The sequence below is a fragment of the Chelonoidis abingdonii genome, chromosome 8, assembly GCF_003597395.2.
Source record: "Chelonoidis abingdonii isolate Lonesome George chromosome 8, CheloAbing_2.0, whole genome shotgun sequence".
NCBI classification, from domain to species: Eukaryota; Metazoa; Chordata; order Testudines; family Testudinidae; genus Chelonoidis; species Chelonoidis abingdonii.
The window spans coordinates 49,251,444-49,276,434 of NC_133776.1; the positions used below are offsets into that span (position 1 = coordinate 49,251,444).

At 44.0% G+C, this 24,991-nt stretch overlaps 1 protein-coding gene across 1 annotated transcript in view; it reads right to left on the reverse strand.

Moving 5' to 3' along the window:
• Nucleotides 1-4,520: 4,520 nt before the first annotated feature.
• Nucleotides 4,521-24,991, reverse strand: part of INPP5D (inositol polyphosphate-5-phosphatase D) — a 120,266-nt gene continuing 99,795 nt past the window's right edge. Inside the window, exons 18-30 of the mRNA XM_075068985.1 lie at nucleotides 24,146-24,254; nucleotides 23,889-23,977; nucleotides 23,536-23,617; nucleotides 18,742-18,831; nucleotides 18,476-18,589; nucleotides 17,227-17,309; nucleotides 16,140-16,227; nucleotides 15,181-15,330; nucleotides 13,743-13,836; nucleotides 13,277-13,384; nucleotides 12,416-12,688; nucleotides 10,209-10,785; nucleotides 4,521-9,589 (exon numbers count right to left, since the gene is read on the reverse strand). Coding sequence (XP_074925086.1) covers nucleotides 9,587-9,589; nucleotides 10,209-10,785; nucleotides 12,416-12,688; nucleotides 13,277-13,384; nucleotides 13,743-13,836; nucleotides 15,181-15,330; nucleotides 16,140-16,227; nucleotides 17,227-17,309; nucleotides 18,476-18,589; nucleotides 18,742-18,831; nucleotides 23,536-23,617; nucleotides 23,889-23,977; nucleotides 24,146-24,254 — 1,860 coding nt within the window. The 3' untranslated portion in view covers nucleotides 4,521-9,586. The remainder of the gene's footprint in view (nucleotides 9,590-10,208; nucleotides 10,786-12,415; nucleotides 12,689-13,276; nucleotides 13,385-13,742; nucleotides 13,837-15,180; nucleotides 15,331-16,139; nucleotides 16,228-17,226; nucleotides 17,310-18,475; nucleotides 18,590-18,741; nucleotides 18,832-23,535; nucleotides 23,618-23,888; nucleotides 23,978-24,145; nucleotides 24,255-24,991) is intronic.

The following is a 24,991-nucleotide window of genomic DNA, read 5'->3' on the forward strand; positions in this document are numbered from 1 at the left end:
TTTGAGAACCTCTGGTGTAGACATAGCGTTAGTGATCCTCATAGTGCAGGCATAGTTATATCGTTCAACTAGCTTATTTTGCTGGGGGAACCAGTATCAGCTCTCCCACCAAAAGCACTTTTTCGCTGCTATAAGCTGTCTCTACACACAGGGATGGTTTGCAACTATAGATATACAGGCAGAGCCTTTCTAGTATGGACCTGACTAGGTGAGAGTGGATAGCTGATGTTGGAGGAGAAAAAAGCTACTTATTAAAAAAAAAAAAATTCACAATTGTCATACAGTAAAGTCCTCTGATGGAAAAGAAGATAGAATGAAGTACAGAGGAGATGCCAGGGGTCATCTGTCTATGCTGGAGTGGCTTCTGTTGTGTTAATTTAGATAGAATAAATGGGGCACAGATGGTAACATAATCCAGTTCCTGTCCAACATTAAACACGGTCAGGTTTGGTATACAGAGACCTCAGCTTGTTTCATACCATGTCAAATACACCATAAAAATCTTTTAAAATGTTTATTAAAGATACAGAAAAGAAAGAAAAAGTTAAAGCATTTGAAATGTGAAGTGTTAAGTAAGGTTTTCATTTTAACATTTCTTGTTCCCTTTCCCTTCAGATGGAGACAGTTTTTAAAAGGAAAACTCCCTTGTTCGACAGTCTCTTAGATAATTTTAAAAATAGTAATAACTGCCTTTTTAGGGAAAAGAAGTTAGTTGGGATGAGTTGGAACTGTTGTTATTAAAGTCTGGTCCCATTTCATCACAGGTGGCCAGATCTCTCTGGGCCGATCTGGTTATGCTCTCTCAGGATTAGGATGAAGAAGGCTCAGGGTCCCAGGCAATGGTGAAGCTAGCTCCAGGAGCCTTAGGGGGAGAGATAGTTCAGTAGTTTGATCATTGGCCTGCTGAAACCTAGGGTTGTGAGTTCAATCCCTGAGGCGGTCATTTAGGGATCTGGGACAAAAATCTGGCTGGGGATTGGTCCTGCTTTGAGTAGGGGGTTGGACTAGATGACCTCCTGAGGTCCCTTCCAACCCTGATATTCTGTGATTCTATCTGTTCTGTGGTTTCCAGTGTTTCTCTTTAAGGACTCACAAAGGAAATGGTGGATTGAATAGCCCATCCTCTCATTATTCTGTCCACCAGTTAGGCCTAATATCTATCACACCAATTTTGGTTCATTAATTTCTGATTTCCCATCTTCTGTTTTTACCAGGCATTATTTCAACATAGTCCTTGAATTATATTAATGTGGCCTTTTTTTTGTTTGTTTTTTTGGACTAACTTAGTCTCTCTGTCTGGTTCTCTTGCACCTGTTCATAATGTTCATTATTGAAAGCAACTTGACTTATAATAATAAATGTAAATAGGAAGTATTGTAACATTGTAACATTTTATGACCTTTTATATACTTCACAACTGCACTCACAAATAGGGTAAAATTATAGGCCCAGTTATTACAACACTGCCCACTGCCAGACCCTGCATGTTTATGGCTGGAAGCCACAGACAAACCACATAGACAGACAGTAGCAGGATTATCTGCCATTCAACAGGATCATAGAGGAGGCTGATGGTAGCTCACACTTTTCCTTTCCATATCCTTGGAAACCATGGGAAGACTGAGAGCAGTTAGGGGGCTGGTGCATCTATCATGCTGACTATTATTATCTCATTGTTTCTTTGTACTCCCACGTATGTCTCTCTGGGGCAGGGACTATCCTTTTGTTCTGTGTTTGTACAGCACTTGGCACACTGGGCTTCTGGTCCGTGATTAGGGCTAATGTGTGCCACAATAATGGCCCCCCACACCTCAGAGAGCAGGGACCCTACAACTGAAATTCCACAATGTGACCAAGATTTTCCAGTATGTGAGTTCCTAAAGTTAAACACGTGTGAAGATTTAGGATCCTAAAAAAGTGAACAATTTAAAAGCACTGAACAGCTCCCTTTGAAGTAATTGACTTCAACAGGGACTACCGAATGCTCAGCTCTTCTGAAACTCAGGTCCCTTCTTTAGGATCCAAATGTGGTCACCCAGTCTTTACAAATTTTGGCCTATTCTTCTTGAGATTGCTCAGCTTTCATTCTTTCTGTACGTGAATCAGGCTTTATAAATTCAAGTAAACCCAAAATAAGGATATTTGAAACAATTAACAAAACTTATCTTGTCCAGCAGGCAATCTGTGAGTGATGAGAGGGCACAGAGGCATTTGGAGCAACTACTGGTAGTTCTAATTTTTAATAAGTGGTGGGGGGGGGGAAAACTAAACATTTCAACAAGCATGATTCAGAGTGTACATAAATAGGTTCCCCAAGAACAAAACAAAGGCTTTGTTGTTTTTTCACAAAGCCAAGAAGTACATGACACTTTAATGGGGTTTGGATGAAATAAATAACTGGTGCATGTGTGTCATGGAGCGTGTGCTCCAGTCTGATTGCTGTGACTCTCTAAGTAATTTGCATGCCTTCACATTTTATTTTTAAGCAAGATGATTAATGCATATGAAACAAGTTCATGCAAACAGTTACTGAAAATCAGTATACTAGCTGAAGGGTTGTGTGCTGAATGCTCCAAAAAGGAAAGGTTAAATGAGTGTCTCTCAAGATTCCCTGAGCGTGGCCTGGATCCACCAAGGTACTTAAGTGCCTAACCCCTGATTTAGGTGCCACTCCAATCCACAAAACTCCCACTTGGCTGCTGCCAGTCGTGTAATGCCTAAACTCACTTGGTGCTTCCATTTCTTCTGTAGAAGTTCCCAAGCACCTATGTTTTGGCCTCTGGCCATGAACTCTGCTGCCTCCCTCTAGGGGTCACACATCTCCTGCCTGAGCCCCAGAGCAATCCAGGAATAGGGTCGGGGGAAGATAGCCATTCAGCCGCCTGACTCATGTGCAGGGCCCATCCCATTCGGGTGCTCAGAGGCTGCCTAACTCCACAGCAAACTGCCAGGGGGAGGAGACAGACCTGGGGCGCCGGAACACAGAGCCATGGCCCCCTCACTTAAAAGCCCTCCCCAAGCGATGCAGGGAGGTGGAGGAGAGGAGTGAGTGGGGGGGCATTATTTGTCAAGTGCTAAGACTAGGGGCAGCACTGAACAAGACAGTGAGCCAGACTACCTGCCCTCTGGGTATGTTCACAGTGGGTGGGGACATGTACTGCAAAGATCCTCCATGCAGTACTGCTCTAGGCCAGCCACAGTGCCTGTGCTCAGAAAAGTGCAGGGACTGCTCCCTTTGTGTACCTAGGGTGGGTCATGTCTATCTACAGCAGCCTAACCTAATTTAAAAGATGTTGCCATCCACACACCGCTCCTATACTCCAGGAAGCTCAGGGAGACATTATACTTTACAAAGCCATAAACCTGCCACCGCCATGTATTATCTGAGGCATGATGCCCCCTCTAAAGGCACAATCAAATTCCAAATGAGAACTGTCCCTGCATCTAATTGCTTACAATCTAGCCAGACAGCAAAAACTGGGTATCCAAATATGTTCTCATTGTCAAGTCAGCCTGTGGAACTTGTAGCCACAGGAGGAGGCATGCCCCACAGGTGACTTTTAAAAGGACTGTATATTTGTATTTTCTATAACAACACGTGCAGCTCTGCAGGCTAAGGCAAGGGGGAGAAGCTCATGTTTCTGGGTATAAGCTGTGCCTCAGTGGCCTGCAGAAGAATAAGCTTTGTCCACTTATTGCAGTGCATCCTTAAACAGGTTTATTATAGGTGAAGTTTCCCCTTCCTCAGAAACTTAAGTGCGCCTGGTTCCTTAGGTTATCTTATCTTTCTGCCTTCTGTCTAAACTAGCCCTGTATCCATCACCTTCTCCCACCCAGCCTCTCCCATTCAATTGAACCTCCACCTCTTGTTCATCCTTTTGCTGCCTCTATTGGGGACCCCTCTGACTCTTCGCCATTCTGCCGGACTGCCTCTCACTTCACTTAAGCTGCCTCTACACTGCTGGCTAGGGGTGTGAATCCCAGCTCATGTACACAGACGCTAATTCAACAAGTGCAAGTATAAATAGTGCAATTGCAGTAGCACAGGTAGTGCCAGCAGTGGCACATATGTACATTCAAGTGGGTTTGTCCTTGGCAGGGCTAAACTGTGCCTCCGCTTCCCATGCCACCGCAGATATACTCCTATTTATCTTTGCACCAGCTCTCATTGAATATGTCTACACAAGCTGGACTCACTCCCACCGCGTGTAGAGCAGACATAATTTTATACTCTCCACCCAAAGTTTCTTTTCCCCTTCTCTTTCCTGGCCACATCTTCTCTCTCTTTCCATGCATTTCCTCCCTGCTCCTGAAGCACAGCACTCATTCCCAAAATGGCTACCATCTCACATGATTTTGAATGGGTCGGTAAAAACAGGCTGCCATCTTATGATGCAGGAGATTAACTTTTACTCTGTATATGTGCAGTGTCTAGTAAAGTAGAGCCCAGAGCTTGGTTAGGGTCTCCAGGTACCACTACAGTCATAATAATCACCACCTATGCATTTAGCAAAATTCCATAACTTGAATAAAATCTTGATATTCTTGAAATCTAGGCTTGGCGAGCACATTTACACGGCTATGGTGGTGTCTTCTGCAGGAAGGGGTTATTGAGAATGGAGCCTTGACTACAGTTCTCTAAATACACCTTTTGGTACAGCATCAGTCAGCACAACATTAGAATCCAGCGTGAGCCATTGCCTATAGCGTGTTCTTTTGATTGCAACAATTGAGTTTCTTTGGGCAAAACTAGCTTTTGTTCATCTTTAGTAGCTGAAATCAAATTAAGCTAAACTGAGAAGGAAATAAGCACAGCGGTAATTAAGAACAAATTCATGCACATCACATTCTAAATCAGCAGATAATTCTGCGTGGGTGAACCAACTCCTGCAATGAGTGTAACTTGCAGCTTTTGTTTTGCTGCCCATGGGAGCTGACGCAAAGATGAGCTGTAAATAAAATTAATAATACAAGATAATGGCAATAAACTGAGAGCAAAGGTTCGTGGCAATTTTGTACTCAGGATTCATTTTGTGTTCTGTTTCAGCATGATGTACATGGTGGAAAAATATGGTTAATTACAGTTGGACCTAAACACTTCTTCTGCCATCCCGGGTTGGACTATACCAAAATGCCTCTGTACAGTGGGAAAGTTTTGACTTCACATCATGTAATGCTACCAATCAGTTCAATATCCTTAACAGAACCTGTTCTAAAAGGGTTCTGTTAACAGTTGTATATGAAAAAAATGTAACATAGGCAACAGAGGAAACGGATAATGAGATTTTTTCATATACCGAACAACTGGTATGAATAATAAGCTGGTAAGTGCTTACATATATAGAAAATAACATCTTGTGCCTCTGCAGCTCACACTTTCTCTACACTGAAGAAATGTGGTATGCTCAGCACCTGTTTGGAACCCTAGCACTCATGTAACATATTCACATCCAAAATTGCTAGCAGGAATGCATAGGTGATCACACCGCCATTGGGGTTGCAGATGTGAACAGCTGGCATAATGTGATACTGTCCCAGCTGCATTTCACTGCTCATTCAGCTGCGCATAGTATGCAGCAAAGCCTGTGTCCTCCCTTGTACAGTTTATTGAGTATCTGACCCCGGCTGTAACAAATGTTATATAGAACACAACTGGCAGGTAATAGATCACATTGTAGATGGCAGTGTTACTGCAGGCTGGGAGGCCCCCTTTACTTTGCAATGTAAGACATCCAAATGCACAATCCACCACACTGCACCTACTGATTCTGTAGTTTGGTTTCATGACCTAGAGAAGCAGTGGCTGTGCAGATGTTTTGAGACTCACACTAGGGATGAAAACGCTTTGAATATTAATATTGAGGGGTGGTAAGGTGGACTTCTCAGGAGCAGATAGAGGGGAAAAGAATTTTTTAAAATTTTTTTGGCATCGTGCACTTTGCCTGTCCATCCTGCATACACATCCTAGCCACAATAATCAACTAAGACTTGTATCATCACACATGGTAGCCTCAAGTCCTTTGTCCAACATGAAGAGATTTGCAGATAGTCCTTGGTCAGCTTGGCTAGTTAGATGTCCCTGCAATTCTACATCTTTCCACACACAAATATCTGAGCCCCCAGAAAATACACCTTTTGTGCAAACATCTCAAAGTGTTTTAGAAAGCTAAGTATTAACCTTGCATTGTAAAGATAAACTGAAGCCCAAAGGTTAACTGACTTGCATTAGGTCATTAGTGAATCAAGTGGCAGAGTCAAGACCAGTGCTTAGCATCAGGTCATCTGGGTTCTAACCAGCAAGGTTAATATGTGGACATTGTCTACCTGCTTTTTTATAGTCCTTAAGTCTCCCCTGGTTTCTCTTTTCTTCCTAAACTCAACTCTTTCTTCTAGACATTTTTATACAATATTGACCTTACAGGAAGGGAACAATACTACCTTACTGTAATATTGGCAATAGTTCTTGCAACTCTCATTCTATACCGGGGAGGTCAGGTAAGCTTGTTTTGGAGACTTTAGTCTTGGCCAAGAACCAGGCTTTTAACAAATTATTGTATTCCATAATTTCACATACTGTAGCTGAAAACTTGAAGCATTTCTGACAGCTGGAGCTCCATGGAAATTAGCACAGTAAGGGAATGTAGCTAATTTTGAGGACTAGAAAATACGAGAACTGTGTAGTTAGGGGAATATATTTGAGGGAAATCAGTTGTTTTTTCAACAACTTGCTCCCTTCTCTCATAATATTTATAACAATTTAATGGGAAAATAACTGGGATAACAGCAGAGTATGGCAAAAGCAGCTTTTTTGGCTGGGAGAGAGTAACTTAGCTTGGTCAATAGTGACCCCTCTTTAAAATGAGCAGCTTTTGTGGACCAACTTCTGGAGTCCTATTTAGTTCAGAAAGATAGCAGAATGGAAGCAATGAAGGACATCTTCAGGGCTCTAGGCAAGATGGGAAGAGAAGCCATGAAAAGAACCCCCACAGTACTAGGGTGTGTGAAATTCATATCTATTTCCTTTTTAGATATAGGATGAGTACTTGGAAAGAGTCCCAGCTAGTTTACTGAGGCTGTATCCTAAGAGCAGTTGACTTTGTCAAAAAGATAAAAGTAGAATGTCTCCTCTTCCTGCCAGGGGCTGCTCCTCACAGGTAGTCTACCTTTCCCATATTTCTACCATCTCTCCTGCAGAGCTCTGAAGATGCATTTTCCCTCGCTTTAACACTCCCTTGCCCACACATAACTATACTGCAGCTGCCATCATTCCAGCCAAGGAGGAAAAGTAGATGGGACTCCCTACAGAAGCTTGCTGATGTCCCTTATCTAACTCTAGAAGCCAATGATTAGCAGAGTTTTCTCCCTCAGGCTTGGTGCACAGCCTCACCCTGTCTTTAGTTATATGCCTCATTGGAGGTTTGACCTGCCATTCCAGATTCAGGTACTGAGTTGGCCCCACCCACTTTCATCTATAGAGGCAGCATATGCAAACTTTTTCATTGGTACCAAATTCCAGCATTGAAAGTAGCCAGACGCTGTGCTGCTTGTAAGGGTATCTCCACATGGAGAGGCTAGTTTTGCTCTATCTCAGTATTTCATTTTCTTTAATATGTGAAGTGACTTTTTTAGGCTCCAGTGTGGGGTCTCACTGGGAAAACACTGACACTGTGTACAAAGCTTTGTCTGTTGGCTCACTGCTCATTATCAGTGGGTAAAAGCTTTTCGTAGAACATCTAGCAGAAGTCCCCATCCCCCCACATACACTAATGCACCTTGGTTTTCAATAGGAAAATTATTTTCACTCTTCATATTAGACAATAAAATCACCACTTCAAGCAGGGTAATTCCAAGGCAGTGCCAGGAGCTGTATGAATTCCCCAGAGTCTGAAATGGAGAAGTGAAATGCTCCCTAAGGAAAAACATGCCTTGTCCATTGAATCTTCCAACAAATTTTTAGGTTTCTACAGGGAAGACCCTGTTAAATAAAAGAGGAGGGTTAAAGAAATTAGTGAGTGTAGGAGAGCAGGTGCTTCACAGAAAATATATCCACTGGAGAGAAATCAGTCCTGGGAAGAATTTTGTATTCATGGACCACTCTCCCCCATCCACCTCCCCAAATCTGCTAGGCCTGGGCTGCTCCAGGAAAATCTAGACCTATCTTTCAGCAAGTGCCATTATCACCAATTAAGCATGAATGTAGATTGGGTTCAAGCATTTTTACCACAGTCATAAAACCTGTTCTGCAAAAAGGTGGATACAAACCTGAGTCCTATGTACACAAGTACAGCTGCACTGCTACTGGAGGAAATCATCCTAATGCAGATGCTTTGCAGAGGAGAGGATAACAAATCAACAATATCAAATCTTCAAAGTTATTCCTTTCTGGCCTTCCTAGTGCATTTGATCCTTTCTGGTGTCTCAGAATAAGTGACTCTGGGCAGGGACTATTTTCATTTGGTGAGTTGTAGAGCACTGAACTAATTTGAAGTAAACAAGACAGGTAATAAGGGATGGTTAGAAATGAGTCTAATTTTTATTTTTTTAGTAATGAACAGGGAACAGTAGCAACGATCAAGTCACAAATAGGCCCAGCGTCACTGTAAACCACTGCACTAGTACTTAACATGGATATAAAAATTACAGATGTTAACATGATTAGTTCTCAGGCAATGATCAAAATTACAATAAGGTCAGCATGACTCTAATAGGATGCTACTAAACCAACCAACCCAAATGTCCTTCAAAGAAGCGTGACTCCCATAAAAACAAAAATAAAATGGCTGGAATGACTGATTTCCCCTCAGGTCTACATTTCTAGACCATACGTGGGCCTAACCTACCACTCCCATTCCTGTGTGTAGTTCTGCCCTTTCACTCTTCCCCAGGATGTTTTTGTGAAGGAAGAACAGCACTAGTTGCTAAAAACAAGAGCTGCAGTGCCAGGAAACAAATCCTCATACTCTCCACGGATGCCTGTAGCCGGTGGATGCCTGTACACAGCTTGGGGTTCCCACAAGAGACAAGGCTGAAACCTTATATGATGTGACACTCTTAAATGTCCATTGTTCAAACTCTTTCCCAGCCTCCCCTGACTCCTTGCTCCATTGGAGTGACCTGCTCTGGGAGCTGTACCGCTGTCAAGATGCTTCCTTTGGAGTAACTGTCACTCAGGATTGGGATTTTGGAACTCGAGAAAAAGGTTTTCGTTTGTTTGTGCAGGGGGCTCTTTCCATCCACCCACCCCATTTGTTTGTCCTTATGTCCTTCCTCTTCTCCAAAAGAGTACTAAGATATTTAACGCCTTGCCTCCTAGATTAAGTACCAAAGTGACACTGCAGAAGGTTAACTGAGAACCTTGTCTTCTTGCATTTGTCATTGTTGTCCTGTCTCTTCTTCATCTGAACAACTTGTGCTTAATTTCTCAGCTAGAAGACTTTTATAATGATAAAGAGAGAGAGAGACACTCTCAAAAATAGAACGCCCCAGTCCTTTCAACACCAGACCAGAGGATAGTAATGTGAACAAAGTGGTAATCTTGTTTCTTCCCTTTAGGGTTCCTCCCAGGATGCCATCTGCCATGTTGCAGTCACTGTGGAGACAAGAAAAGACACTAGTCCCTCAGCTTATCTACTGCTGCTTCTGTATACTGGATAACTTACCAGAGACATGAGCAGACATAGCACGTCTTGTGTTCCCCTTCTTGTCCCATACCCATGTTTCTCCCCCTCCCTTCATCCCCTTCCCCACTTTCTGTGATCTGTCCACTTGCCTTTCCAGTCCCTCTTGTTAACACAAAAACTTCACTAAGTCCCCTTTTTATTTTAATAAAGGGCAGAACTCAAAGGATGGTCCAATTAAATAAATGCTCTTAGATGGAGCTTTATTTATTATTTCAAGTGGCAGCTTGATGTGTATTTCTGGACAACAGCACTGCCTAGATTGGTAAGTATTTTCAACTGATCAGTACCTTGACCCCTTTTTTATTAACCTAGCAAAGCAAACTTACCCTTGAACCATTCACAGGCCAAGTTTTGATCTTCTAGAGTAAAGCAATTTGCGTTAGGTGAGCGCTAAAGCAACTGAAGCTTTTGCCTAGCAAAACAGTTTGACCAGTTGAAACAGATTCAAACAGTGTGAAAGTAATTACAGCATTATATGAAAATAATACACCTTCTCCTCCATCCCTCCAACTCCCACAAGCAACATACCGGTGTGGCTGTCCTACCAACTGTCCCCTCTTCGGTTCGATGCTTTCCCTGATGAGGGAGGTCTGAATTCTCCCGGTAGTCTCGGCCCTTGGTAGTCTGCATGTCTAGAACTGCCCGGCTCTTTGTAGGAAGAGGTGGTTTGCTGAACTGTCCCTGACTGCTTGGACCTACTTCAGACCTTGAGGATTTGACTGGTTTTTTCAGTGGTGCTGGGTTTTCTAAGGAGGCAGTTGGCTTCTGCTTGCCCTGAGCCTTTTCACTTATAGTTTTTTCCTCAGATTGGCTGGAGCAGGTGTAGGACCGGAATCTGGGCGTGGGGATCAGGAAAGGAGGGGATGGCTGCTTGTTGGAAGACTTGCTGCTGTCGGCATCATGCGACTTAGTGAGAAGGGCGCCATGATTCGGAATAAGTTGGTGCTCCTTTCGCAAGACCGGGGTGTAGTCTTGTTCCTTCTTGGATGCCACCTTCCCCTTAGAGCTCATGGCGCCGTACAGTGGGTTGTCAAACATCTCAGGCTTCTGCTGAATTTCCTCTTGAAGCAAAGACTCTGCCACGCTTTTTCCCATGTCAGCTGGCCTACAACCAGAAAGGCAATATGAAAATGACAGATGTAATTAGGAGTGGTCACTGAGTGACTTAAAGAAGGGAGAGGGAATAGAAAAGTGACCATGAGAGAATGATGCTGACTGTGCAGAGGGGGAAAGGAGGTGCAGGGAGATAACAGAATACCAGTCAAACCAGTGGGGACAGAAGAAAATGGTGCAGGTTTTTTGCTTTGTATAAGCTTCATTGATAGGAGAGCTGAGGATGGGTAGGCATGGTGCTGGGCAAACTCCATCCAGAGCTCAGTCCTGACAAAACATGGTTCTTTTTAAACAGAGATTAGCAACGGAGCCCAACTGTGCCAAGTGCTGTGATAGTTTTGAGAAGAGCACAAAACTGATTGAGTTAATAGATCTTTTCACTTATGGTGGAGGGGATTAGAATGGAGGTCTCTAGAATATTAGCATAAGAACTCCTACCACACCAATGTCACAGTTAGGCTATTACAACCAATCTCCTACTGCTACCAATGCCAGGTGGTTCAGAGGAAGGAATAAAGCATCCCTCAAAGCACGTAGCTGCACAGTATCTAATAACTGTGTGTTGCAGGGGTAAGAGGGTTACTTTGTGTTCAGTGGAGCCTGCAACCCCTTGAATTAAAACTAACAGAAACCTCACACCTGACTGAGACTTGCTGTAGAAAGGGATGGGTCAGGTTCTGTGGGTGCTGTGCTGGTGAGGTTTTCACCAGGTGATCACATGACAGCTTGAGCACTCAAAGGGCAATTCTGCTCTTGTTGGACAGAGTGGAATGGGGGATGAATGGCACATGTTCAAGGGAGTTTGCAAATGACTTCCGTTCCTCGCTCCGGATGCCTTCCTTGGACGGTGTGAAGTGGCATTCTCTGCAGGGCAGCGGAGCGGTGGAGAAAGACAAGGGAAGAAGCAGTAAGGAGTTTTCCATGGAAGAGGGGGACAGTGCTTGGGATGGAGGCTCCTGTTAACTCCATTTTTGTAGAGTGGCAAAGGGGTTTACTAGGAAACTACACTCCAGTCCCAGATAAAAACCCATCACAATAGCTTCATTAGAAGAAATAGAACGAGGATGGGGATTACATGGGTGTGGTGTAACCTAATCACTGAGAAGCTTGGCAAACAAGGGATATATATGATGGATGGATTTAAATTCTGCATCAAAGTTGGTGATTACTCCGACACCTGGGCACTAAATTCTAAAACAAACTAGAATTTGCTGAGCTGCACAGAAGTGCAGCCGAAAGCACGGTATGCAACTTGAGGGTGCGCTTCTTCTGCCAGATGGGAGGGAGCTGTCCTACACTCTCCCCTTGCTTCTGGGTGGCTAGGGGGAGTTCTCCACCCTTGCTTTCCCCTCTCCTCACAATTGAGGTTGGGAAGGAATTACCCACAGAGCTTTGACTTTGGGTTGTAGCACAGACCTGAGGAGTTGTCGTACTAGTTTCCCTTAGCATGTGCAGAGCCAGCACCCATCTCACTCACCTTCTCTTTCTGCCTCTAGAGGTCAAGGGCCAATGAAGTAACTCACTGCACCTCCAGCCCACCACACAGATAACAAAACTGTGACTATGCCGGGGTGGGGAATGGGGGAGACCAGCAGAGCGCCAGTGCCACGGCAAAGACTCACACATGCTCTTGACTCCTGGCGCCAGAACTTCGGTTTGTCGTAGGCTGAATGGATGGTTTTGGAGACAAGGGGGACTGGGAGGAAGACGTGGAGGTAGACTCCCGGTGTCCCATCACAGGGACGTTCTCTTTAGGCTGCTGGTCATAGGTCCAGAAGGCAGATGGCTGGTCTGATGAAGGGCTCTGCTTAAGCTGGCCAGGTGCAGAGAATTGCTGAGAGAAAGAGACCACCCCCATATAGTTGGGATTGCTGATGTCCGTGGGGGTGGAGCTGCTGAAAAAAGGGAATGATCAGACTCACACTTTCTCTACACTGTTCCCTGCCAAAAGCTCTCATGAACAGACAGCTACTGAGGAAATAGCCTAATGCCCACTGACTGGGACCCATTTTTTATTTTTTTTAGGAGAAAAAGATAATGTGGGAGGCTTGTTGGCTGCTCCCTCCTCAGGACCTTTGCAGAGGGGGCTGCCAGGTCAGGGTCACCACTCACCCCTCAATAGGTTCCTGTGGTGTGAAGTAGTTCATGCACTGATCTGTAGCTGCTTATAGGGCCCAGAAGCCCTTCCAAAGGCTTCTGGGCCCTGTAGTTCAATGACCAGATCATGATGCTGCATAGCAGTGTACAGGCTAGTGCGTGCTACTGCATTCAGAGCACAGAAATTTGGCCTATCTCTATGGACTGGGAGGGGAAGGCAGCCAACTGCCTAGACAGAAAATGGGTCCTGTGAAATGTATAAACTGAAGCAGTAAGACCTCATTCCTTGGAGTCAATCTGAAGCGTCTGGGGCCTCACTGGGAAAGGCTGGCAGTCTGAGTTCAGCTCCCACACCCAAGCCGGCAGAGTTAAAGTAGCGAGGTTACCGTAACATGTCATCCTTGCCCTGTGTGTCTGGAGGAGAGGAAGCATTTCCCCGAAAGCGAGCAACAGCTGCTGCTTCTTTAGCCATCAAGTGAGTAGATTTTGATTTTCTGTTGGAGGGAAAGGGCCCTTTTTAGGACAGGGACAGGACACAGCCTCACGAATCCATTGTCATGTACTGCCTTGTCAGACAGTTTATTCCTGGTTCCACTCTCCTGTGCACAGAAGCTTACCATCATCCCATTCCTTTATTTGGAAAGACAAGGAGGGAGATCTTGACTCTGTAGCTGTTACCAGCAAAACCAAGAAGACTGGTAGTTGTAAGGGGGGAACAGGAGCAGCTGTCCAGCTCCTACCAGATCTATTTTGTAATACACTCACAATCTCCAGTGAGAGCCACTGCTACACTCAGCTCTGAACTGCAGGCTGACCACTTCTGGGGGTCTGAATGATCCGTTGGCTCTTTACCTGATAGATTGCTCCCACTCTTTGATGGGATCCAGGCTGCTGATGCCCTTTGGTTTCTGCCCAGCAGTCTCATCCCGTTCAATCTTCACAAAATCTGGAGGCAAAGAAGCGGCATGAAAGAGCACTTGAGTGGGTCACAGTCTCATCTTACAACTTCAAATCTCAGGACTCTGAGCTATGCTGCGTTAATGCCTGTATCTAGCTAGATGTCTTAGCCTATCAGAATATCAGTGCATAGACAGAACAAGGAAGGAAGGAGGTCTTCCAAAAGAAAGCCGTGCTGTCTTATCCAATCAGGATCAGATAGCTAGGGCATACATCTTCTTAGATTTTAAATAGTGCAGCTATTATTACTGTAACGCCATCAATGCACATTGTGCTTTACTGACAAGTAGAAGACAAAAGTGCCTGCCCCAAAACATTTGCAACCAAAGGCCTTGATCCTAGATACACTTATGTATCTGCATAATTTTACTCACAGTGATAATTCCAGTGAATTTAGTAGGACTCCTGATGTGTAAAATGAAGCATCTATATACATGTGTACTACTGGGAGAATTAAACAATGTTTGTAAAGGGCTTTCAAAATGTAAAATCCTACAGCAGCAGGTGTTTGAGGATGATGAATGTTTAGCAGCATCTCTTTCCTCCAATGGCTGGCTTGAGCATACTACTATTGTCACACAATATAAATAGTTGAGTCTTTGTGGCTGTTGATACCTACTTTGTTATTACAGTTTCAAAGCATGAGCCTGCATGTTAGTTTCTCTTGAGCAGACAGCAATGTAATTCATTCCCAGGAATGGAATTTAATATTTTTCTGTCCTCTTTAGAGACTGCAGTAGCCACACTCTGAGCATAGCAGGTGTCCAGCTGAGCTGCACTACAGACATTCAAAGCACAGTTTTTATTACTAACAACAATACATGGTAACTTGTGTGTTCTGAAGCGTGCTGCCATGGGATTAAGAGAACAATACCCAGCAAGCTAGAAAAGGAGGCTCATTTTCCTTTAGTTGAGCAACTGCAATTTGAGAGTCCTTAGTGCCCTTTTCCATGTACCTACAGGTGTCTGGACCAGAGGCAAATCTGTCTCCCTGTTATACAGCCATCACAAGTGGAAAAACAGTAATATAATTCAACAAAGTCTACATTAGTGAGAGGCAGGTAGAGGGCTCCCTCAGTCTGTTAATTCACATGCAGAAGGAAAAGGAGGACCTAAATGTGACGGCTGTGTTTTTCTGGAATTGCTCAATACGGTCCACACCAAGAGAATGATTATCTTTGGATCCCAAGGGCCACCACTGAAAGCTAATGGCTGTTACGAACTAAAAAATGCTGCTGAAATAAGCTCCAGTTCTTTGACAGGAATCAGATCAGGCCCTTCTGGATAAAATCACAGTAATCTGGAGTGAGCCCTCCAAGGGCCAGGCTCTTACCATACAGTTTCTCTCTCTGCTTTCCTTGGGATGTCTGTAACTTGATTTCACCTTGGAAGACCCCTGTTCTCTCACCATGGTGTGTTAGCACAGTATGGAAGGGGACTAGCGATTCTGTAGCTTCTATCCTCAGGGCAATGCAGCCCTCACCTAGAAGATAGGGAGGAAGTCTGGAGATGAGAAATGACTAGCATTGTCTCTCTCTGTCACTTCAGTCATCTATTATCTCTGTACATACTGAATAAAGGGACCTTCAAATGTGACTGGAAAGAGAATCTTTGCTTTAAATCACAATATGGATTGTGTGATATCTGCAAACTCAGGGGGGTAAGGAGCATTCACTTCCCTTTTTCAGGCATTCAGTATGGATTTGTACAGGATACTTCAGACACCATTAATGACTTTGGCTCTCTGAGCTTCCATTATTGTTCAGAACAGTTTGTGACCCTTGTCTGAACTAAGTGGATGCCAACAGAGTGGCCCTTTCCAAGTCAGGACTGCAGTCCTTTGGCTGAGCAGAGTATGATAGTGAATTTGGCTGAACATTGATAGTGAATTTCTCTCGGGCCCTGGAAAAAGTGGTCTCTTATCCATCAGATATGGAGTATGCAAGTGAAGCAGTATTTCCAAGTCCTGGACAAACCGAATATGACAGAGAATGAGCTCAGCTCTAATCTCAGCAGGACACATTTCCTTGAAATCCCTTCATTTTCAGGCTGATCCAGTTTGCACAGATGATGTCTATAGTGCTTAGTCTTTTAATCCACATTATGGTGCAGAGTGGTGCACACGGTCTGCATGTCATGAGCTAAGATCATGTGTAGCTCTAGATCAGAATACCAAGCACTGTTACACCTTCAGGCTGTAATAATTACTGCCATTCTCTCCCACTCTTCCGGTGATTTGGAACAATCTAAGGAGAGCTTGACTCATACCCTGCATTAGAGCAAGGCACTTACCATACGATTCATCACTGTCTGAAGACTTAATACTGATCAGGATGTGCTGGTCCAGCAGGTACTCCGGGTCTGAAATAATCGGAGTCAGCTGCAAGGACAAGCCCAGAGGGGTCAATACAGTGGAGAGGAAAGCACACAGAAATAAAGTTCTCCCTTTGTACCTGGGCCCAAACTGAGCAAGGTTCAGCCAGACAGGGCCCTGAGGATTCCTACCAATTTAATGCAAAACCCAGCTCTCTTCAATGATGTTTGAAGATGTAAGATCGACCATGATCCATTTCTAAAATACCTCCTTCCCAAACCCAGCTGGGAGGCTGCACATCAGACATTTACACACAGCACCACTGCAGTACTTCCTTTTGACTGAAAATTCCCAGGCAGAAGTGATTTGGAGCCTAATTTCAATCTGCTCCACACTACATGACTATCACTCTGTTCACTTACTTTACTCTCATGGGGGTTGCCCTGCAGGGCCCTGCAGAGCATTCCCCAAACTACCTGGCCAGGCCAGCCTTTCCGAACCCAACAGTTCTCCTCTTGGATTATCCACAGGGGTAGTTAAAGGCTCAGTCTTGCCCAGCCCAAGAGTGCCACAGCTGCAGCTTCTACAGCCCCTGCCAGAGCAAGGAGTAGAAGAACAGCAACTAGCCCAATAACTGAATTTGGGTCTCTGACAATAGCATAGAATACTAGTGCTAGCCTGTTCATGCTCCTTTTAACATAAGCTTGCCCTCTGGTTTAGAAACAGGTAAATATTTTCTACTATATGCACCTTATTTATTTTAAGAGGCCATTTCCTCCTTATGTTGGTAAAAGTTTCACCTTGGAAGAGTGGGGAATTTAACCTGCGCTGAATAAAGCACTTTCCCAATCTGAATGCCTGGGCCTTTTTCAAGGATACCAAGAAGAACCCCTGACTTGCAGGACAAAGAAAACATGGAAACTGTTAATCTTCATGCTGCTTTTCAAAATGGAGCTTAACACTTGAAACCAATTTTTATATGAAGAAAAGGTTTGGTTGCTGTTTATCAAACATGCAGACAGAGGATTTCTCTGAAATGGATGTGAAAAAATATTTTCCACTTACCTTAGGAAGTGCCTCAATGAACTTCACCACGAGTTCCCCTTCATTCCCATCCTCATTTTCCCCTTCCTGGCTCTTTACAAAGCCTGCAAAGAGGGATGCAAAAGGAGATCATTGGCCAGGTGAGAAAGAGACCCCCCTCACAGCAAGAACTCAGTAGCAAAGATGCCTTCAGATGCTGGAACCCAAAAGGACCTGCTCTGATTTTTTTCTCTTTGGGCACAAGATTTTGAAAGCTCTGGATTGCTTGAGGGCTGGACCTTGAGGGAATGCCTTATGCTTCCCTAGTAAATTTGCAAATGACCTTACTGTGTAATCGTTAAGTGATTTTATTTTACAGTCAAACTTGGCATTAAAAGACTCATTACAGGCATGGACAGGAGGGTAAGAACATGACAGCTCTTCCCACGCCACTCAAGATAGCACACTTTTGAAATTCTAATTTAAGCCTGGTAATACACTGTTTCCATAGAAATTTATGCAAATTTTGATGCAGCCAAAAAATAATCATCTTTTCTGGAACTGTCTTTGACACAGCTCTCTGACATGAGGATAATGTAATAAAGCATACAGCAGAGGCATGCTGTCCCACTTACAGGACTTGCCCGGCAATGGGGAATAGCGTAACAAACACAGCATGGGCGTGTGGTCTCACATTACATACTCAGCTGAGACTATAGCCCTTTAGCTGTGGAATACAAGATACAATTTTCAGCACTGAAATGCAGAACTATTCACAGACTCATCTCAGTGGAGTTCCTTTCACTTTCATTTGATCCTCTGATTTATTCTGTTGAAACCATAGGTACCAATTAATTAATTAATTATTACTGAGAGTAGCACAAATATTAATCCCTTTATTTTTAAAGCACACAATTACTTACAGCAGAATGATAATCAATAGAGTGTTCACTAAGCAAAGATTTTCCTATCTGACAAATGAGAACACCAAAGTTCTCTCGTTAAAAGAGACGAGCAGATTTTCAAATAAGACTGAAAAAAGAGCACAAGGAAGATCCTTGTCGATAACACATTATTACAACTAAATGGCTGCATTGTTCAGATTTTGTCAGTAACAATATAGAGCGACATACAAATCACAACATACCTGTAACATCCCTCGCCCCCTTTTTGCGGTCACACAAATAACTTACACGGCCCATTTATTTTGATGAAAGTGAGAGGAAGGGAGTTGATCAAAATAAGCAGAGAACTTTGTAAGGAACAGAGGAGGAGACAGGGAGAAAGTTACTTTCTAAGCAGCTGGAGTAGAACTCAATGTAGAATTTGGTCTGGGACTTGGTCTTCAGAGTGGCACAGCAGCTCAGGAATTCTATCTGCCCCTGGGACTCTGTGTACTTGGAATCTAGAAAAGGGAAGGACACCCATTTAGTTCCAAAAGAACACTAAAGATTGCACATTTTCAACAAGACTCTCTCGGAGCCAGGTTTCTTGTACAATGTATGCAACACATTTATATGGATCTACATATTTCTTGCATGCCCTACCCTTACTAACCATTCTTTGAGACAAACTGTGAGGTGACCCCAACTTCAAATGTAGCAAAGACAGGACTGTGGTCACTGGTCATGATGTCACTGGTGCAGCCTGCCAATGAGAGAAGAAAGGCAGTTAATGCCACGGGTTTCTGTTCTGACCCAAAGAGATGACTGTAATATAATCGTCATTCAGTAGCTTTCCAGAAAAACATAATTGTGTCACTGTTGTAACTGTCTCTTCTAATCTATCGTATTTCTAAATCTCCTCATCTTGGAATCTGGGCATCAAACACAGTTATGTAAACCAGTGGTGTGCAAACTGGGAGGGGGGGCACAAGAGGTTCTCTTGGGGAGCACGAAGAAATTGGGATCCTGCAGGTTCTGCAGCACCTGCTGCCAAAATAGTAGGAGAAGGATAAAAATAGAGTGGGTATTGCGGGAGCGAGACAGGAGTGGGATTAAAAAAAAATAGTTCTCCTGCACTGCAGACAACATGAATATCCCAGCCAGCAGCTGCTGGTCTCCAGCTCCTCAGCTCTGAAGGCAGCGCTGCCACCATCACCAGCAGGGCAGAAGTAAGTAGGGCAATGCTAGTCAGTATTGTCCTGATTAAATTTGTGTTATATGATTTCCCTCCATGATGTTATTAACACATGTTCCAAACTCCACAGCCCTGCCCAAACTGAGGTTGGCAATTCTCTCCTAGACAAAGGAATGCTTGCTTGCCTTAATTTGCATTTAAGCAGTAAACAGAATCATCAAGTGGGGATGGAAAAAAAGAAAGCTCAAACAGGTGAGAAAAAGCCAGCAGGGGATATCTTTCTACATAGATTCCGTCTCCTAGTTCCCAGCTGGAAATGTTTTTCAAGAGGGGGACTAAAACTATAAAAAGGAGGGGCAAATACTCCAAGGGACCACTCTCTCTCCTCCTGCCATTGCATTCACTGCACCCGACATGGCAAAGGTAGCATTCGTTGGACTCTAGGAGAGTGGTCCTAACCTACAAGGTTTGGTCAGTAAGACTATGGTGAGAAACATTGCTTGAATCTGATGTAGTTTATGTTAGGCATTAGTAAATGTTTTATCTTTATTTTTCTTGTAACCATTTCTGACTTTTATGCTTCATTACTTCTACTCTCTTAAAATCTCTCTTCATAGTTTATAGATGTATTTTACTGTTTTCTCTAAGCTAGTGTGTTTAAACTGAAGTGTCTGAATAATTATTTGAGATAATGAGCTGGCATACTTTAAGGAATAATGGACTTACAATATTTTGTATTGTCCAGGAGTCGATTGTGTAGTACAGGACATACATTTCTGGGGGGAATTCTGGGACTGAGGGTATGGTGGGGTATAACCTGCAGTATAACCAAGGCTGGCGAGGGCCAGAGTGTAACCTCTGGGTGGCTGGCAGGCTGCAGCTACACACGGATACTCAGGGTATAGCTTGCATGCTGGAAAGCTGTTTGTGAGTGGCCCAGGTGAGAGCTAGTTCATCAAGGCATTGTAAGGCACCCAGAGTTGCAGGGCAGGAGTGACTCAGCTACTCATTAGTCTGGACTGTACCCTGGTATGTCACAGTATCCCTGCTCATCTTTGCAATATAAGCAGCACACCTGAAGAGCAAATCTAATGAGGAAGAAAATGGTGTAGGAACACAGCTCTGTTATTTCCCATTAGAGAACAATTCATGGCAAGGTATTCTGAACTGTATGTGCTACACCCGTCTGTAGCTGAGGGATGTTGGCTTGATGTTCTTAGGTTACATTGACATCCAGCAAATTCAGTAGGTAGAACACGAGGCACCCAGATGCCAATTTTTCCAAAGTAACTTCATTTCTCAAAGCCATACACTGAATTATCTGCGTACAATTTGCCCTCCTGGTCACACCACCCCACTTTGTCAGATGATGTTTCCAAGCACGCCATCTTCTCACCTGCATGGAGGGTATGTTAGCACTGTACTCAGATGGTTGGCGTTGGGTGTGATCAATGAGACCCCAGTGCCCAATATCCAGGGGTTTTTAAGGGCTCTTCTGGGATGCCTTTCATTTCTCCCCATACGACAGTGAACCTTGTTCTAGCCAAGAAAGGGTAAAGATAGCTCTCTAGGAAGCCCATCAACCCTGCTTTTAGCATCAGCTGAGGGAGGAATTCAAGAGCGATGTAAGGAATTCCCCTGCGCTGGTGCAGGGGATGCTGGAGTTGGGTCTACTGAGTGGAAATACAACATGCTGGCACTAGACAGAGTACTGGCCTGGACTAGTTTTTAATGACTCTGGCACCTTTCATGAGTATCCCAAGATGAATCGCACTGGAAAGTGAACTCTGCTGTCCACAGGACAGCCACAGCATGGGAAGCAGCAACGCAGGCTTTCCCACAAGCTAGTGGGTCAGATTCTCAGCTGCTGCAAATCACCATCATTCCACTAACTTCACTGGAGTAAGGCTGATTTCCCAAGAGGAGAATCTGGCCTTCTGTATTTTACCCAGGCTCTGGAAGCCCCACCTGTAGAGAAGAAAGGTAGTTTGGTCTCCAAGACCATTCACTGGGTAGATTGCTGGGATGGTCAGTTGGGATGGAACTTGCTCTGAAGTAGATGCCTATCAAAAGAACTGGATCAAGACAACCAACTCATTTCACACTGTATTCTATCCAGATGGGCTTCTTTGCTGCAAACCGGCCCACTCAGACAGTGTCCATAATGGTCTGGCATCAACAATTATGGAGATCCTGCTGGTACCAGTGCTGGAAACCCTGACTTGTTACTGCCAAGAGATTAAGGGTGTAGAGTAGGATAAAATATAACATGGTTTCACAAAAGGTAGCTTGTGCCAGACCAACTTGATCTCTTTCTTTGAGAAGATAACTGAGTTTCCAGACAAAGAAAAGGTGGTAGATCTAATCTACCTGGATTCAGTAAAGCATTTGATACAGTTTCCACATTGGAAAAGATGGGGATTAATATGAGAATTCAAAGTTGGGTAAGGAACTGGTTAAAGGGAAGACTACAATGGGCCATGCTGAAAGGTGAACTGTCAGACTGGAGGGAAGTTACTAGCCTTGGAACCAATCTTATTTAACATTTTCATTAATGACTATGGCAGAAAAAGTGGGAGTGTGCTAATAAAATCTGCAGATGACGAAAAGCTAGGCGGTATTACCAATACGAAGGCGGGCTGGAATATCATACAAGATTTAGACGACCTTGAAAACTGGAGTAATAGAAATGCCATGAAATTTAATAGTGCAAAACGCAAGATCATGCACTTAGGGACTAACAACATGAATTTTGCTACAAGCTGGGAATGTATCAGTTGGGGGCAAAAGAGGATGAGAAAGACATAAGTGTATTAGTCGATCACAGGATGGCTATGAGTAACTAATGTGAAGTGGCTATGAAAAAGGCTAATGCAATCCTTGGATGCATCAGGCGAGGTATTTCCAGTAGCGACAGGGACATGTCATGACCATTATACAAGGCCCTAGTGAGACCTCACCTGGAATACTGTGTGCAGTTCTGGTCTCCCATGTTTACGAAAGATGAATTCAAACTGGAACAAGTGCAGAGAAGGGCTACTAGGATGATGAGAGGAATGGAGACCCTACCTTATGAAAGGAGACTTAAGCAGCTTGGCTTGTTTAGCCTAACAAAATGAAGGCTGAGGATAGATATGATTACTCTCTATAAATACTTCCAGGGGACAAACACCAGGGAAGGAGAGGAGTTATTTACGTTAAGGGCCAATGCTGGCCCAAGAACAAATCGATATAAATTGGCCGTCAATAAGTTTAGGCTTGGAATTATATGAAGGTTTCTAACTATCAGAGGAGTGATGTTCTGGAACAGCCTTCCAAGGGGAGTAGTGGAGTCAAAAAAGATAACTTGTTTTAAAACTGAGCTTGATAAATTTATTGAGGGGATGGTATGGGAGGTTGCCTACAATAGCATATAGCCCATCTGCAACTGGTTGTACCAAATATCTCCAACTGCTTGAGATGGGGAGGGCTCCAAGTTACTACAGAGAATTCTTTCCCAGGTGTCTGGCTGATGGGTCTCACCCATAAGCTCACGGTCTAACTATCGCCATATTTGGGGTCAGGAAGGAATTTCCCCTAGGTCTGATTGGCAGAGACCCTGAGAGTTTTTCCCCTTCCTCTGCAGTATGGGCATTGGGTCATTTGCTGGTTTGAACTACAGTAAATGCTGGATTCTCTGTAACTTGAAGTCTTTATTGCAGGAGTGAGTGGGTGAGGGTCTGTGGCCTGCAATGGACAGGAGGTTAGACTAGATGATCATGATGGTCTTTTGTGGCCTTAAAGTCTATGAGCTAGATGGTATCATAACAAAACCTACAGTGTGGCCACAAGCTGAAAAAGAGAATCAAGCCAAGGAAGCAGCAGAGAATCCTGTGGCACCTTATAGACTAACAGATGTTTTGGAGCATGAGCTTTCGTGGGTGAATACCCACTTCGTCAGATGAATGGCATTGTTAGTCTATAAGGTGCCACAGGATTCTCTACTGCTTTTACAGATTCAGACTAACACGGCTACCCCTCTGATACAAGCCAAGGAAGGAGCATTTGTGCTGCAGCCATCTCAACTGTATTGTGCATATAAATGTATAACAGACTTCATTTTCCAGCTGTATACTGTGATAATTGGAGACGTAACTCCAAATTGCATGGTTTATTATCATGTCTCTCCTGTTCTGAGAGCCTAGCAATGCAAGGAGATCCTACAGACACCCCTGTGAATCATTTCTGTTTCAGATCAATTGCTTTGCTATCTACAATCTGTTATCTACCCACCATAGGATTGACACACCACGTGCACCATAGGGTATGATTTCCAAAGCACTCGATCACACCAGGACGGCAAATTGAATTTCATCTGCAAACCAAAGGAGAACTGAGGTCAAGAAGAAGGGAGAGGACAAATTCTTCTTAAGAAGAGGAGAGAAATCACTTGCCAAAGGGCTGTGTGCTTGTTCCAAATTATTGTTGTCCATTATTTGGCTCCTTTCAAAATATGACAAATTTTAATCCTAATTTGTGCAGGAAACGGAGAGCAATTTTTAGGTCACTTTTTTCTCTGGATGCTATTTTCCCTACACTAGCATATATTTTTTAATTGAGAGGATTGTATTTTAGTTACCACCTACCCCTGTTGCTTTCTGCTTGGTGTATACATACTTCTCCCGGGTATTTCTTTCAAAACGATAAGTTGGAGCAAAAGTGATCTCTTCTTCCTCTGGAACAGAGAGACAGCTGGTTATTGTTCTGGCTCTAGGCCTGGTAAGACGCTCAGTACTCCCCCGTCTCATCCTTGCAACATTGCTCTGGCAAAAAGAGTCTTTGAGTGGCCACAAAATAGTTAAGAGAAGGGTAGAGTTAAGAATAGAAGAGTACAGAATCTTACCAAATTGCAGAAACACCTTTTGGTCCTTTTTCTCCATGAGAAGCTGGTCAAAACCCAGCAACTCTGGATACTGCTGTTGTTTGATCCTCTGGATAATATTCTCTGCTTCCTGGAAATAAGGAAATATCAGAGTTGCAGGAATGCACTCCACCTCCTTACAAACACTCCCTTGCTAGTGGGCAAGCTATAACACGGGACACTTGTCCATCAAACAATGAACGAACAATATATGAATGTATACCTGAACACGTGATTCCCATCAGCACCAGACATTCCTACAGTATCACCAAGTCTCATGCCCATCAAGGATCTACCAAGTATCTGAACACCTGTTCTGACTAGGTCTGGGCCATTATAGAACAAATTGAGGGGTAAAATGAATGAGCAGAAGGGTGTTCTCCTGGTTGTGGCATTCTCTCTTGTTGGCAGCAGGGTCGGTGCTGTTTTGTGAACGATTGTCATTGGAGAGAATTGGAGAATGACGGTATGTGAGATGGCATCATTAGTAGGCCAATGGCTCATTAATCTCTGGAGAGGAGATATGGTGACAACTTCAGATCACTCCCAGTATCTCTCTGTCTTTTTGCAAGGGGCAGTTCTTCTTCGAGTGCTTGCTCATATCCATTCCAGTTAGGTGTGCGCGCGCTGCGTGCACGTTCGTCGGAGAAACTTTTACCCTAGCAACACTCGGTGGGCCGGCAGGTCACCCCCTGAAGTGGTGCCACTATGGTGCCTGATATATACCCCTGCCGACCCAACCGCTCCTCAGTTCCTTCTTACTGCCCGTGTCGGTCGTTGGAACAGTGGAGCGCAGCTTAGCTGACCTCCGCTTCCCTAGCTACTCGT